This window comes from Mesoplodon mirus, assembly GCF_964341445.2.
Source record: "Mesoplodon mirus genome assembly, chromosome: 20".
Classification (NCBI taxonomy): domain Eukaryota; kingdom Metazoa; phylum Chordata; class Mammalia; order Artiodactyla; family Ziphiidae; genus Mesoplodon; species Mesoplodon mirus.
Window position 1 is genome coordinate 19021060 of NC_138996.1, and position 16839 is coordinate 19037898.

General features: G+C 41.2%; 1 protein-coding gene across 1 annotated transcript in view; it reads right to left on the reverse strand.

Moving 5' to 3' along the window:
• Positions 1–7340, reverse strand: part of TNKS (tankyrase) — a 181081-nt gene extending 173741 nt beyond the window's left edge. The window contains exon 1 of the mRNA XM_082608825.1: positions 6635–7340. Coding sequence (XP_082464951.1) covers positions 6635–7307 — 673 coding nt within the window. The 5' untranslated portion in view covers positions 7308–7340. The remainder of the gene's footprint in view (positions 1–6634) is intronic.
• Positions 7341–16839: the final 9499 nt, after the last annotated feature.

Below are 16839 nucleotides of genomic sequence, written 5' to 3' on the forward strand. Positions count from 1 at the left end.
CCTCAAAGTTATCTTGAGCACCTAGGCTTAAGTATAAATCCCCAAAACACCCACACTACTCAGTTCTTATTATGAATCCACATTGATGACACAGGTATTAGGCCCCCCAAGATCAGAGCTACATCCCACGTTTCTGAGTGTTCCTGTCAGAAGAATAAACATAGACCAAAGTAACTTCAAGTACCCTGACATACAGGAAAAATAAGAATTTAAGAGGCTCTTGTGTCTTCAATCGTATCTCACACATATTTTACAACCAACTACCAGAAACATTTCTTTGTCCGTGAAGCAAAAGCAGGCTATTAAATACATTTAAGAATAAGCTACTCTAGTGTTTTCAACTGCATTTCATCGCAAGACTCATGATGATGTTGATTCCTTCCTAAAACCTAATACTAAAATAAAATACATTTTCTTAGCATGATTTACATTCCTTGACCACTTTTCTTCTCCTGGGCTCTAAGCTTAAGATACCATTTTTTTAAAACATAGTTACGCTGACAACTTGGTCCTTAAAGATATGTCTTCTATTCTCCAGATATATTTCTCTGGCCTTTTAACTGCCAAAGAATCACGCCTGGTTTGGAAGGAAGGCACACCTAGCCTGCGACCTATTCAGTTCCTTAGGAACAAAAGGGATACCCCAGGGGAGGAAAAAAAAGGCAGGTGACTAAACTTCTTGTTATTAAAACTTCTATGTAAACAGACTATGAGGAAGACATCTTATCTATAAAACGCCCTTAGCACAATGTCTCTGGTAAAGGCTCTCTAGAAAGTGGCATGTAGGCTATCTAAACTAAGATATAAAATGATGTTTCATAATTTAAATGCTACTACTGTAAGAGATGATCCTGCAGACCTTCCTGTGAGACTTCATCTATTCTAGGTCAGACCTGCATGTCCAACATGAGGAGGAAGGACAAGGGGAGTTACCCTCAACATCTCAGACCTCTATTTTTATCCTTGAAATTACTTAGCAATTAATTTCTGTAAAAATGAGCGGTAGAAAAAAAATGAGGTCAAATCCCATGTAAAGTTCTTATAAGAAGAATTTGAGCAGAATAGCATCCCTATAGACAATATACTAGAAGAAAATGCCCAAAAAAGACAAAATTATGCTCTACTATTTCAATATTAGCTAAAAGACAATGTGAAAATGATGTAAGATACGAAAAACTAGCATATGTGAATTAGAAATAAGATGACAGAACTCAGAAAATAATTCAAAATAAAAGAAAAGGTTATTTCAGAAGTAAAGACTAAACAAGAAGGAAAACAAAAATGAAAATAAAAAATACCACAGACATGTCCTATGACAGGGATCAGCGAACTACAACACTTGTGCCAAATATGGCCACTTCCTATTTTTATAAATAAAGTTTTATTGGAATATAACAACACCCATTCATTTATGTATTGTCTATGGATACTTTCATAGCACAAAAGCAGAGCTGACCAGCTGACACAGTTTAAAGAGAGACCGCAGAGGGCACGAAGCCTAAAGTATTTACTGTCTGGCCATATATAGAAAACCTTTCCTAACTCCTGCCTTATGAGAAATGAAAGGTAAAAGGGTAAGACCTAAACAGACATTTCTCCAAAGAAGATATACAGACTGCCAACAAGCACATGAAAGGATGCTCAACATCGCTAATCATTAGAGAAATGCAAATCAAAACTGCAATGAGGGCTTCCCTGGTGGCGCAGTGGTTGAGAGTCCGCCTGCCGACGCTAGGGGACACGGGTTCGTGCCCCGGTCCCGGAAGATCCCACATGCCGCGGAGCGGCTGGGCCCGTGAGCCATGGCCGCTGAGCCTGCGCGTCCGGAGCCTGTGCTCCGCAACGGGAGACGCCACAATAGTGAGAGGCCCGCGTACGGCAAAAAAAAAAAAAAAACTACAATGAGGTATCACCTCACACCGGTCAGAATGGGTATCATCAAAAAACCTACAGGCAGGGCTTCCCTGGTGGCACAGTGGTTGAGAGTCTGCTTGCCGATGCAGGGGACACGGGTTCGTGCCCCGGTCGAGGAAGATCCCACATGCCGCGGAGCGGCTGGGCCCGTGAGCCATGGCCGCTGAGCCTGCGCGTCCGGAGCCTGTGCTGCACAACGGGAGAGGCCACAACAGTGAGAGGCCTGCGTACCGCCAAAAAAAAAAAAGAGAGACGTCCTCAGAATACGCTGGTCCCTTAACAAAAATATGTCACTACTAGGAACTGAACTCAGGAAATATATCATTCTAAATTAATGCTATTTCTAAAGTTTTGACTACTATCCTTTGAACAATAGAAAACCAGGGTCAAGGATCTTACTTGTAGAAGAAAAAGCCTTATATAAACTCTAGTCAACAATAAAAGACTGGATCATTTTGATATGGCTATCTTAAGAAGGTATTAGAAATAGTACTTTAAGAACCTGTATCAACAGTGGAAACTGAAGACTATGTTTCTAGTTGTGGATAGGGTGATTCCATTATTAATACTGTCTCTAAGCCACATTTTAAACTAATAATTATCACAATCCACAGTGGGATAGAAAGGATTCTTAATTCTGCTGCTGGAAAGAATTATGGTTAAAAAAAAAAGCATAAGGATTTAAATATGAGTATGAGTTCATACCACTTCAGAGAGTCTTAAAAATGGTTTCATTTCATTCTATAGAACTATACTTATATTTAAATGGAAATAAAGGCATTAATTAACATTCTTCCTTCCCATCTTTGCTTGGCTAGCTTGGACTCATCCTTTAAATGCCTGTTTTAAACAATCTCTTTAGAAAGACTTCTTCTTTAAATGATCTAAAATCAAGACAAGAGTCCTTACTGCCTGCTCCAAAAGAGTATAGTGTACTTTTCCTGTCACTCTCTAGGTTATACACTTTGTGGGGTTTTGTTGTTGTTGTTATTTAATTTTCCCACCTAGACTGAAGCTCCATAAGGGTAAGGACTACCTGCCACTTGAAAATTGTGTCAGTATTTAACACCAACCTATGATAAGTAATAAAAGATTCGTGCAACAAAAGAACTACAAATTTTAAACCTTTCCATCCAAGGGATTGTACCAATTTCCTATCTTTAAAACAGCTCTTCCATGACATTCAGTGACTAGCATTCTAACCAACTAATAGTCAACTGAGAATTACTTTTATAGTCAACTGAGAATTACTTCTCCATCCAGGCTACACATGATGGAGAAGACTAGATTTAACAAAGTTTTAATGCTTTACTGCTAGGAACACAAACATGAACGCATGGGTGTTGTGCTTTTAGACCATGGAGAGTTTGACTGTTTTTGTTCTGTTTTCCACACTGAACTAAAAAACTTATTTTTTTCTCTAAAAAAGCCAGTTCAAGATTAGGTTCTCATAACTACAACATAATTACAGGACTGTTTTACTGTTTGTCTTCTAGCTTATCTGGGTACACATAAAACTAAAACAGAATATAAAGTAACTATTGTGGCAAACAGAAGATGTGATTTGGGAGATAAGCACTATTTTATGTGTGACTAATCCTAAATAAGTACATTATTACCCAAATTAATATAACTATCTATCACCTGTTAGTGATTACTTGTAATGCAATATTGTGAGAAATGACAAGATCTGTGAAACAATGTGTTAAAATAGTCAAATATGGAATAAAGTCTGCAAAAGCAAAAGGTCTCGTTTCATTCATTATAGATCTATCATTTGGCCTAAAGAAAAAGAAATGATTTTTCATCTAAAATAAGCAACACCGTGAGCATGCATCTACTTAAATGGAAGCCTGTTTATGACTCAATTCACTACATTCCTAACAGTAGTGGCTACATTTCAAGGATTCAGCCGTCTAATAATGATTTCCTGTAAGTGTTTCTCATATTGTTGATCATGACTCATTAATGGGATCACAAACAGCATTTGTAAGAAAGGAAATGGAATAGGATATAAAATATCAGAGTGCAACACATGTAGCAACAGATAGAATTGTTTCCTGAAATTTTGATTCAGTTTGTGTGTGGGTGACAATATACTGCTAAGTATGGGCTGCAAAAAAAAAAAAATGTGTGAACACTATTCCTGGAGTATATGCCCCCAATTACTTCTTCCCCCCAAACACTGCCAAAGTAGAAACTCCATCAAAATTACTCACAAAAAAGAAAAGTGACCTTAAACCTGGTATAAGTTATAATTATTTAAACTTGATTTCACAAAATCTAAAATCAAAGTTTAAATCCAGGTTCCACTACTTCTAGTGAACTTGGGCTTATTTAAGCAGTATGTGCTCCACTTGTGTCATCTATAAAATGAAGATAAAAATATTTTCCAAGTTGTGGTAAAAATAATGTATTTAGTAAGTTCTTAACATATGCTTTACCATTAACAGAAAAAACTGAAGGAGTGATACATTAGAAACACAGCAAGAAACTTAGCAGAAGTTATCTTCAGGGTATTACCTCTGATGTGTGTGTGTGTGTGTGTGTGTGTGTGTGTATAACTGATTAAATTTGTAAAAAAAAATAATAATCAAGAGAAATATTTTAGGCAACATTATGTAACTCATCACCCTTATTAGATGAATTAATATTCTTGAAGTTATAGCTCATTTCATGGAAATCAGATTAACCTGATGTTATGGGCATTGTCATTTATCAGTAAGTTATTTGTTAATATGCTCAGTATGTGACATAAAATATGTAACTTTAATAAGAGAACGGATCACCTCAAATAATTTAGCAAATCTTGAAAATGATAAGGATTAAAATTGTGGATGTATAAAGGACACAGAAGCTTGGAGAACTTTAAAACCATCTATTTCTCTCCTGTTTCCCTCAGACAAGGAAATGAAGGCTGACACTTTAGCATGGTTTGGAAATCCTTCTAAAAAGTATCTGACTTTCTCTTAGAATTAACAAGTAATTTAAAGTTTTAAGAACCGCAGAACTGATCACATGAATTACCGTAATTTAGTCAAGAATTTTTTTGAATATCCACTTTTGACAAACATTGTACATATATATACCAGGTTGTAGAGATGAATAAAATCATCCTTAGTCTCAAATAACTGAAAGAAAAATCCCCCAATATTAGTGAATACTGAGGAATTAAGGATGATGCTATGAGAAAACTTTTATAATGTGAAATTTATTAAGTTAAATAAAATATTGTGCTTTTGAGATTAAAAAAAAAAAAGAAACACAGCAAGAAACTTAGCAGAAGTTATCTTCAGGGTATTACCTCTGGTGTGTGTGTGTGTGTGTGCGTGTGTGTGTGTGTGTGTTGCTTTTTCATTGTATATATTTCTATACTACATTAATTTTACAATGTACATACAACACATACATTTTTAATGTAACGTTTCTAATGTATATAACATTACCTTTATTTTTTAATTTATAAATTTATAAATTTATTGATTGATTGATTGGCTGAGTTGGGTCTTTGTTGCTGTGCGCGGGCTTTCTCTACTTGCAGAGAGAGGGCGCTACTTTTTGTTGCGGCGCGCGGGCTTCTCAGTGCGGTGCCTTCTCTTGTTGAGGAGCACGGGCTCTAGGCGTGCGGGCTCAGTAGTTGTGGCCCGCAGGCTCTAGAGGGCAGTCGCATGGGCTTAGTTGCTTCGCAGCATGTGGAATCTTCCCAGACCAGGGCTCAAACCCGTGTCCCCTGCATTGGCAGGCAGATTCTTAACCACTGCGCCACCAGGGAAGCCCTACCTTTATTTTTTTTAATATCAATAGTAGGTATCTAGGCAGTGAGATTATGGTCCTTTTTGTTTTATATTTCTCTGTATTTTATAAAAATATGTTATGTGTTTTTAAAAGAAAATAGTCAACTACTTGCTCAAAAAAAAAAAAAAGACAAAAGTGTGTAGTGGTTCAGTGTTTAGGAATTAGCATTTTGGGGGGAGAACTTACGCGCCAGATGCTTCTCACGAAATCCTCACACAACCTCAGTATATCACTTTTGCCCAACAGAAAATGGAGGCAATTGAGATAAGGTAAATTGTCTGTTACACAACTAACAAACAGCAGTGTCCATAACTTCAAAGCCTGTATTTCTTCCGCCATCATATAATGCATCCAAATAGTCTTCTCCAGTTGTTTCACACAGGCACCTTTCGATCTACCCAACTGGACTGTAAACTCCTTGAAAAAGGGGGGAAAGTTTCACTAACTTCATTTATGTCTCTCATTGGCTCACTAAGACTACGATAGCTACTTCTACACTTGTCGAGTTACATTAAACTTCTTTTGGTCTGTACTGTCCTCCTGGGACCTACTCTTGCAAAAACGAAATAAACTAGCAAACAAACGACAAAACTACTCTAAGACTGTTCAGATCTAACTTTACTCCTGCACACTAGTAAATGAAAAAGTTTAAGTATACCCATATCCTGAGTACCAGTAAAGGAGTTTGGGGATGAGTACAAGGATCACTGTGCAAACACTAAAAAGAATGGATTCACACGTTCCCCTACCACGCCCCCCGTCACCCAGGCACCACCTAAAGAAAGGAACCTCAAGTCTTCCCGAGAAGTGTTGAAGAACCATAACCACGCCCCCATTGTTCCATCAAAATAACTTGTTTTCTTTCCCGACCCGGACCCCCGTCCCCAACACCAAAACCCTTAATAAACAATTCAAAGTCTCTGACCTGCAGCGAAGTGCAGGGGAGAAGACTTCCGGCCGGCCATGTCCTTAGCATTCACGTTTGCCGCGTCCACCAGCCTCTTTACCCGGGACACGTCCCCATTGCGACAGGCCTCCAACAGTTCCCGGAGGGCCCCGCTCACTGCTGGGACCCCTGGCCCAGGTCCTGCTGCCCCAGGTCCCAATGTTGCTGTGGTGCTAACTCCGGCCGCCTCGGGGCTCTCCGACAAGCTCGATCCGGGGGAGGATGGAGAGGAAGATGAGGAAGAAGTCGGGGAGGAAGAGGACGACGGTGAATTGTTACTGCCACCGCCGGCTGGGCTGGGAGCGACCCCGACGGCAGATGAGGCAGGAACAGCCGGGACCACGGGAGCGGCGGCGACGGTACAGATTGTGCTCGTGGTACTGCAACAGCTGGTACTGTCAACCGGGTCCGGGGATCGGGGCCTGTCGGGCGGATCCCGACTGCCATCCCCCTCCGGCAGCGCTAGGCCGTGCCGCGGGGAGGCGAAGGGGGCCAGGCCACCCACCGTAGGGGAGGCTGGGGTGGTCCCCGGGGCCAGGCCGGGGCTGAGTGGGGGGGGAGGTGGCGGCGGCGGCGCCGAAGCCCCTGGGGCGGGCTGGAGCTGTTGTTGATGATGGTGGTGATGATGCTGAGAGCGACGCGACGCCGCCATCTTCGGACTCCCCCAGCACTGTCACTGCGGCAACGGCCCCACCGCCCGCCCTCACTTCCGACTGCTGGACCAATTAGCACCCAGCGCACAGGAAATGATGCTGGGAGCGGTGGGCGGGGTCAAAGAGTGGGCGGGAAGTATTGGGAGCTCGGAGAACGGCCGCGGAAGGGGGCGTGGCCCTGTAGCTGAGGGGCGGGCTTTGTGACTCCTTGGCGGGCTGGCCGGGGAGATTTGAAAGCTGGAGCCAGCCTAGGCTTAAATGGGAAGCTTTTCCTGCCTTTCTCACTTTTCAGCCTGCTTACCTTGCCCTGTTCCGTTCAGTTGCCAGGTCTTCTTCAGTCTTCCTTTTCTTGCTCCAGAGCCTGCTATTGAGGTGGAACTCTGTGCAAGGTGTGTGTCGTTTATCAAATATCAAGTGCCCTTGTCTGAAAAATGGACTAGTATCTACCTCACAGAATTGTTAGCGGGATTAAATGAGCTAACGTATACAGAGTGCTCCGTACGTTAATAAAGCACAACTATAATTAGCCCATTGGTAAATTTTTTTTGAAATGCAGTTTTTTTCCCCTCCCCGCGCCCCCCCCCCCAGTTAATCCCTTGGTCAATCCCTTCTCTATGAGAGTTTTTACTTTATGTATTGTACTTCGTTAATATCCCATTTTAAAATAGTGGTTCGGATTGCCAGGACTGAAATTCAAGCTCTGTCGTGAATGAGCTATGTAAATTTGGGCAAGCTATTTAACCCCTCTGTGTCTCAGTTTCCCCTCTGCAAAATGGAATTAATAGTTCAATAAATGTTAGCTATTAAAATTGTGGTTTTTTCTATTCTATTATCTCTGTACTTTTATTTCTCACCTTAAGCTTGACCCAGATAATTATGAATATGTTCCTTTCTTTTGAATTCTTTTTAGCTGACCTCATGTCTGTTCCTCTCATCCCTCCTCCCTCCCCCTCCCAAACTAAGATAAAAACCTGACTGCTCTCCATCCATCACTCACCTTCAGAAGCCATTCTTCAGCAATTACTTTTTCTCTTTTTCCTCTGCCTATACCTACTTTTTTTGTCTACCATCAAAAGAAATGTACCAATGAATGGGATAATCTCAGTAAGGTCTGCATTTCCTGCCTTCTGTTTAATAGTAAACTAGGCATTTTGGAAATTTAGACAAACAGCATTATTCCAAGAGAGAGGACACAAATGGAGCATCTGTGTCTTAAGAAAAACCCAAGATTTAGATGGGTCAAGTAGAAATTTCGCTTCGCAGAATACTAAACTATGTGATAAATTGTTCTTTCACAGGTTCATTATGAAATATAAGTGTGATGCTAATATTCCCATCCACATAAATAGGTAAGTTTCTTTAGGACTACCATCTAAATACAACAAGGTCAGGAACATAATATTATGAGTAACATTTATTGTCATCTAGTCTGGGGCTGCAGATTATAACTCTAACATTATCCGTGTGTTTTATAAACTTGTGCTATTGTTCACATATTGACAAATGTGTGGCTGGATAGGAAGACTCCATTGGTGTAACTAAAATCTGTCCACAACACACATTATCCTGGTTTTGAATCATAATGCACAACAGAGGGTGGCATTGAGGAGTGGGGGTGAATCAACATGATGCATTAGATGCCCATAACTCACCTTGTGCCCCCTTGACTATGACCTTCTCCCTGAATGGGAAACATAGGAATTATCTCACCTGGTACCCTGATGGCCAGTTACTCATAGATCACAAGAAGTAGTAATGTTCACCCGAATTCAAAATGCATCTAGCATGTCTGTTTATCAGTGCAAAATAAATTCTAAAGTTTCTGCTGGTTGAGATAAAAAGGCTGAATTGGGCTTCCCTGGTGGCGCAGTGGTTAAGAGTCCGCCTGCTGATGAAGGGGACGCAGGTTCGTGCCCCAGTCCGGGAAGATCCCACCTGCCGCGAAGCGGCTGGGCCCGTGAGCCATGGCCGCTGAGCTTGCGTGTCCGGAGCCTGTGCTCCGCAGCGGGAGAGGCCACAGCAGTGAGAGGCCCGCGTACCACAAAAAAAAAAAAAAAAAAGGCTGAATTGCCTGAAACTATTCTACTGGTAAACTGTATCTGAAAATGCGTTCAATCAATTGGAAATTGCTTTTTCCCCCTCCACTGGAAAGTAGTAAAAGTACTTAACATTAAGTATTTATAAGGTTAGGTTTTATATGGACTAATGTTGAGCTCTAAACATGAAAAAGCAGATATCATTACCTGATCTTTTATAGCTAAACAATTCCATGAGGGATGCACTATACCCTCGTGAAAAGAGCAAAGCTTATAGTAAAACAAACCTGGGATTGAATCACATCTCTCATGATTACTAGTTGGCTAGTCTTGGTAGATATGCTTCAGCTCTGTCATTCTAAAATTCTGATTTTATTGTAGCATTGTCATGAGGATTAAAAGTCCTGGGTGTTTTGTAAGCACACCTTGATTGTTAGTTTCATGCTCTTATGTGTCATACATAAAGTGTTAATAGCCACTGTCGGTAGCTCTCCTCACAACTTCCTTTATGACAAAGATAATGACTAGAAATAAATAGCCACTATTTTACATGTAACAGGAATCTTAGGCAAAGAAAAATCAGGTTGAATTGTTTCTTCATCTGAAAATTCAAGATTTCATACAGGCCCTGACTGTTTCCGATCAAATTTGTGTAGCATCTTACCATTTTCAAACATGTTTTCAGAAAAATCATGTCCAAGTGGTATAAAAATGTGAGCACATGGCGCTCTCTTAAGCCGTGTTGTTGATACAAAGGAAAGAGCCACCAACTCAAAGGTCACTCACCTTCTGGACCGTGTTGTGATGTTCGTTTTTCCCCCAAAGGACACACTTTGTAAATTACACTATCGTGAACTTGTGCAGTCTCCATATTTCAATTAGACTTGGTGTGTTTATTCCATTCATATGCTTCCCAGTAACCTGCTCCACATTCACATTCACTGGTAGTGGCTCCAATCTACTAAGTCCACTTATTGTTTGGTGCTCTGTGCAATGCCTCTTCTGCAACCACAGCCCAAGCTAAAGCTATAGTTTGGCTGAGGCAGTGCCATTTCCTCACCTGGGCCTTAGAAAAAGATAATGTTATCCTTATGTCATTTAATGCCCATGGTGCCAAAGGCCCAGATTTCTCTATGAAGATATTACTACTAAGCTAAGAGAATTTTTAGCTGAAGTTTCATCCAGAAACCCAGGAGAATCTTTTTTTGTAAAGCTATAGGTGGGCAATAATTCCAACAGCTGCAATCATGCCAACCACATTGTATCAGAGAAAATTTTATGTAAAAAGCAAAGCAACTATTACAAGGCAGGAAAATTACAGTAATTTAAAGATCCCCTATATATTAGTTTATCAGCATCCCCCCCCTTGGAAATTTTCAGTAGCTTTATATCTTTTACACAGCAGGGTCCTCTGGATGTTGCTCACAAGACACCCGTAGTCTGCCCTTTTGATAACTTGGCTTTTCTCCGAGTATGGTCTGTACACTTGGGAGGAGTATTGAGTTGAGCCAGGAATGTTAGTTCCAGGCAGAGAGGCAATATAAATATAAGACAGTGGTTAAGAATGTGGATTCTGCATTTAGACTGCTTGAATATGAATCCTAGCTTTGTCACTGGCTAGCTGTGTGTGATTAAAGGATGGCCCACCCTATGTTCTAACAGGGATAAATAAAAACCTACTTGCTGTACTTTAAAAATGGTAAACGAGCTTTCCCACCCAAAGCATTTCTTGTCAACATTTTTTCCAAAAGTAATTAAAATCGTACATATATACCTCATTAAGGGTTAGCATGTGGCTTCCTCCCTCAAAAAAGATAAATACCTCATCATAAACGAGTTTAGAAAAGTTCCCAAGTTCATAAACGTGTTTAGAAAAGTTCCCAAAAGTTCTGGAATATATTGATGAGGAATGATGTAACTAGCCAATAATGCATATGTAATGATGGCTTACGAAACTTTGCATGTAGCCAATCAGAATAGGGCTGATGCCGCTGCTAACCAATAGGTTGTGAGGCACACCTGGAGGGCTCAGCCTCCCCAGTCAGAACACAGGGCCAGCCAGCCAAGCCTTGTTGAGTGTTCATTCCTACGACTGTCAGGGGTTGCAGGCTCCCACATAGTGATGGTGAGCCATCTCCTACCTCCAGTGGAGATTGGAGCAAAGAACTCTGGGAGCAGAGATCACCAGACCTACTGGCTGGGAATAAGTGGCAGCCGAGGGAGCGAGAAGCACTAGTCCATCCCAGAACAGGATTCCACCCGCTTCTCCTAGCGCTGACTCCTCGTGCCTGCTGGCATTGTTTGACTTGTTGAAGGAAATAAATGAGTGAAAGCTGTTTGAGTTAAATGGTGTGTGTGTGTGTGCGGTTTCTCTTGTTGCGCATTCCTTCATATCGTCTTTGTTTTGAAGATGTTGCTCAAAATAAAACATTGAATAATCCAGAAGAAGTTATTCAACCTCTGTAAACCCATCTGCAAGGTGGGGATATTAAGAGTTGTGAGAGGGTTTCCCTGGTGGCTCAGTGGTTGGGAGTCCGCCTGCCGATGCAGCGGACATGGGTTCGTGCCCCGATGCGGGAGGGTCCCACATGCCGCGGAGTGGCTGGGCCCGTGAGCCATGGCCGCTGAGCCTGCGCGTCCGGAGCCTGTGCTCCGCAACGGGAGAGGCCACAACGGTGAGAGGCCCGCGTACCGCAAAAAAAAAAAAAAAAAAAAAAAAAAGAGTTGTGAGAAATAAATGAGTTAACATATACCACGTGCTTAGAACAGCTTCTGGCACATGCTAAATGCTATGTAAATGTCAACTGTTACTATCAAAAACCGGAGAAGGCCTCTGGTATGGGACATTAAAGGCTACCTGGGAGACAGCACTGGTTTTGCCTAATAACAAGCAGGTTCCTTTTCACCCAGTAATGTTGATATGCAGCCTCTCGTACATACTTCTTTTTTCACAGTGTCTTAAAGGAAGGTCTAATAATCATGGGAACCGGAAGGGGAAAGGCAGCTATTCCCTCCTGGCTGTAGTCATGATGTGTGTGCTGGGTGCAGTGGGGAGTGGAGACTCTGCAAAGAAGGGATGCTCAGCCTGGAACTTTGCGCATTTCTCCCTCAAAACATTCTGTCCACAGTACTGAGAAATCACAGTGGCTACAGTGTGGGAGTCCACCATAGCCCCCTCAAGGGAAACCAACACAGCCATGGTTCCTGAGGTCAGTGACATATGGATGTCTGCAGAAGTCTCCCACAGAAGTTGAGCTTACCACCATAAGTCACCAAATACATGAGAGGGGCCTACAGCATGAGAGAGAAAATGCAAACCCAACAAATGAAAGGCCCTGTATCAGAGAAAACATAATAGAACAATCCAACATTCATTTTTATATCTATATTTGGGGCTCATGGTAGGCCAAATAATAGTGCCCCAAAGATAGCCATGCCCTAATCCCTGGGATCTGTGAATATGTTACCTTACATGGCAAAGTGGATTCAAGGTTGCAGATAGAATTAAGACTGCTAATCAGCTGACCTTAAAATAGGGAGATTTTCTGAAAAGACAATCTAAGAGAAAATATTTGCAGAGGATGCGACTGACAAGGGATTAATTTCCAAAATATACGAACAGCTTATAAAGCTCAATATAAAAAAAACCAACCCAATCAAAAAATGGGCAGAAGATGTAAATAGACATTTCTCCAAAGAATACATATAGATGGGCAACAGGCACATGGAAAGATGCTCAACATTGCTAATTATTAGAGAAATGCAAATCAAAACTGCAATGAGGTATCACCCCATACTGCTCAGAATGGCTATCATCAAAAAGTCTACAAATAATAAGTGCTGGCGAGGGTGTAGGGAAAAGGGAACCCTCCTTCATTATTGGTGGGAATGTAAATTGGTGCAGCCACTATGGAGAACAGTATGGAGGTTCCTTAAAAAACTAAAAATGGAGTTACCATATGATCCAGCAATCCCACTCCTGCGCATATATCCAGGAAAGATGAAAACTCTAATTCAAAAAGATACATGCACCCGAATGTTCATAGCAGCACCATTTACAATAGCCAAGACATGGAAGCAACCTAAATGTCCATTGACAGAGGAGTGGATAAAGAAGATGTGGTACATATATATAATGGAATATTACTCAGCCATAAAAAAGAAAGAAATAATGCCATTTGCAGCAACATGGATGGACCTAGAGATTATCATACTAAGTGAAGTAAGTCAGACAAAGACCAATATCATATGATATCACTTATATGTGGAATCTAAAAAAATGATACAAATGAACTTATTTACAAAATAGAAATAGACTCACAGACATAGAAAACAAACTTATGGTTACCAAAGGGGAAAAGGGGGAGGGAAAAATTAGAAGTTTGCAATTAACAGATACACACTGCTATATATAACATAGATAAATAAGGATTTACTGTATAACGTAGGGAACTATATTCAATATCTTATAATAACCTATAATGGAAAATAATCTGAAAAAATATATATATTATATAACTGAACCATTTTGCTGTACACCTGAAACATTATAAATCAGCTATATTTCAATTAAAAAATAAATAGGGAGATTTTCCTGGATTATGTGGACGGCCTAATGTTATCACAGGAGTTCCTAAAAGTGCAAAAGGGTGGCAGAAAAGGAGATTGCAGTAACACAATGTGAGAAGGACTCAAGCAGCCATTGCTAGCTTTGAAGATGAAGGTAGGGAGGTAGGGAGCCACAAGCCAAGGAATGTGGGCGGCAACTAGAAGGTGAAGGTGAGGAAACAAATCCTCCCTTAGAGCCTCCAGAAAAAAGTGCAGCCCTGCCAACGCCTTGATTTGAGCCCAGTGAGACCCCTGCCAGATTTATGGCCTGCAGAACTATAAAATAATAAATTGGCGTCATTTTAAGCTACTAATATGTAATAATTTGTTACAGCAGCAATAGAAAATAGAGGGCACTGGAAAATCAGATGGTATGAAGCCCCCTGCCTATTTTTCCACATGACAATAGGCTGAAGTTGCATAGTTGCTGCTACTTGGTATTGCCAGAGGGCAATTATTCTCTACCATTCCTTTTTTTTTGCGGTACGCGGGCCTCTCACTGTTGTGGCCTCTCCTGTTGCAGAGCACAGGCTCCGGACGCACAGGCTCAGCGGCCATGGCTCACGGGCCCAGCCGCTCCATGGCATGTGGGATCTTCCTGGACCGGGGCACGAACCCACGTCCCCTGCATTGGCAGGCGGACTCTCAACCACTGCACCACCAGGGAAGCCCTCGGGGCGGTTTTTTACAGAGCACTTTTATAGCAATAGTTGACTGATAACAAGGAAAACAAGGAGATCATAAGCTGTCAAATACGACTGATAGGACAAGTAAACTCAGGACTGAGAACTGACCATGAGATTTAACTACATGGAAGTTACTGGCAACCCTGAAGAGCTGTTTTGTTGAAGTGTTGAGGTGATAACTTGAATGGAGTAGGTTCAATAGCGTGTGGGAAAAGAGGGATTGAAGAAAAATAGTAAAGGCAATTTTTAAAATGAACTTTAGTGCAAAGGGAAGGAGAGATATAAAGTAGCAACTGGAGGGAGGAGTGATGTCAAGAGAGGGCATTTTTTTATACAAAAAAGAATGTCTCTATGTGTATAACTGAGTCACTTTGCTGTACACAGAGACTGGCACAACACTGTAAATCAACTATACTTCAGTTAAAAAATTAATAATAAAAAAGAGCTTTTTTTATAGATGTACTTCTATTTTCATATTTGTTTTCTATTTTATCATGTTTTTATTAATGAATAAATACTATTTATATCGTTTTATAGAATAAGTTTGCAAATGTTTTCAGATATTCCCTTAAAGTAGTTAAAATATCATTGTGACTTATTCTACCCAATTTCAAACATTTAGAATATCACATTTGCCAATATCCTCTTTTTTTAATAATAGCTCTATTGAGATGCACTTTACATACATTCGATTCACCCATTTAAAGTGTACACAGCGGGACTTCCCTGGTGGCACAGTGGTTAAGAATCCCCCTGCCAATGCAGGGGACGTGGGTTCAAGCCCTGGTCCGGGAAGATCTCACATGCCGCAGAGCAACTAAGCCCGTGCGCCACAACTACTGAGCCCACATGCCACAACTACTGAAGCCCGCACACCTAGAGCCTGTGCTCCACCACAAGAGAAGCCACCGCAATGAGAAGCCCGTGCACCGTAACGAAGAGTAGCCCCCGCTCACTGCAACTAGAGAAAGCCCACGCACAGCAACAAAGACCCAGCGCAGCCAAAAATAAATAAAATAAATAAATAAATAAAAATACTGATGGAATTTTTTTTAAAGTGTACATACCAATGGTTTTTAGTATATTCAGAGTTGTGTAACCATTGGCACAATCCCTTTTAGAACATTTCCAGCAACCCAAAAAGAAACCTCATACCCATTATCAGTCACTTAAAAGGGAAGTTTTTAAGATGGGAAAAATAAAAGCATATTTTCCTGCTGATAAGAAGAATCTAGTAGAGAGGGGGTAATTCATGATGCAGTAGATAGAGGGGAGAATTTCTGGGGCAATATGTCCTCAAGTACGTAAAAGGGATCAAATCTAGAGGACCATAACTGACAGTTCATCCTTAGTATCACAAAAAGGCAGAGTGTATGGGCCCAGAAGCAATACATGGCTATACATGGTGGGAGATTGAGAAAGACTCCTGATTGCTTCTTCTTTCTTAGTGAAATAGAAAACAGAGAAGGAAGACTGTCTTTCTTTCTCCTTGCATCTCACTGGCCCCAGTTGGGTCACATGCCCATTTCTAAATTAATCCCTGTTGCCAGGAGAAATCCGTGCATTGATTGACTTGGGCTTGTGCTCCTGAACCAACCAACTCGAAGGAAGTTGGGCTTGAGCTAATCATGACCCCCTCCGGGGATCAGTTCGCCAAATGGCATGGCTCATGTTGAATGGGAGAAGGTGGAATGGACACTGTGGAGTCACAAAAATGTCCTCCTCACTTTTCACAATCACAATTCATAGCACAGGCTGACCTCAAAGTCCTAGGCAGAGTGTACTAGTTTCCTATGGCCGCTGTCATAAATTTCCACAAACTTAGTGGCTTAAAACAACACAAATTTATTCTCTTACGGTTCTGGGGTGAGACATTTGCAATCCGTGGCACTGGGCTAAAGTCAAGGAGTCAACAGTGCTGGTTTCTTCTGAGGACTCTGAGGACACAATGTTTATTTGAGTTTTTCAGCTTCTAGTAGCTGCCAATATTCTTTGAGAGACAGAAGGTGTTGTCAGATGGAAGCAGAAATTGGAGTGATGTGCTTTGGAGGTGAGGGCGTCCCAAGTCAGTCTCGCTACAACTCCTCTTGCTTCACTCTTAGAAGGACTGTTGTGATTACATCAGACCCACCCAGATAATCCAGGATAATCTCCCCATCACAAAATCCCTAATTTAATCATATATACAAAGTCTCTTTTGC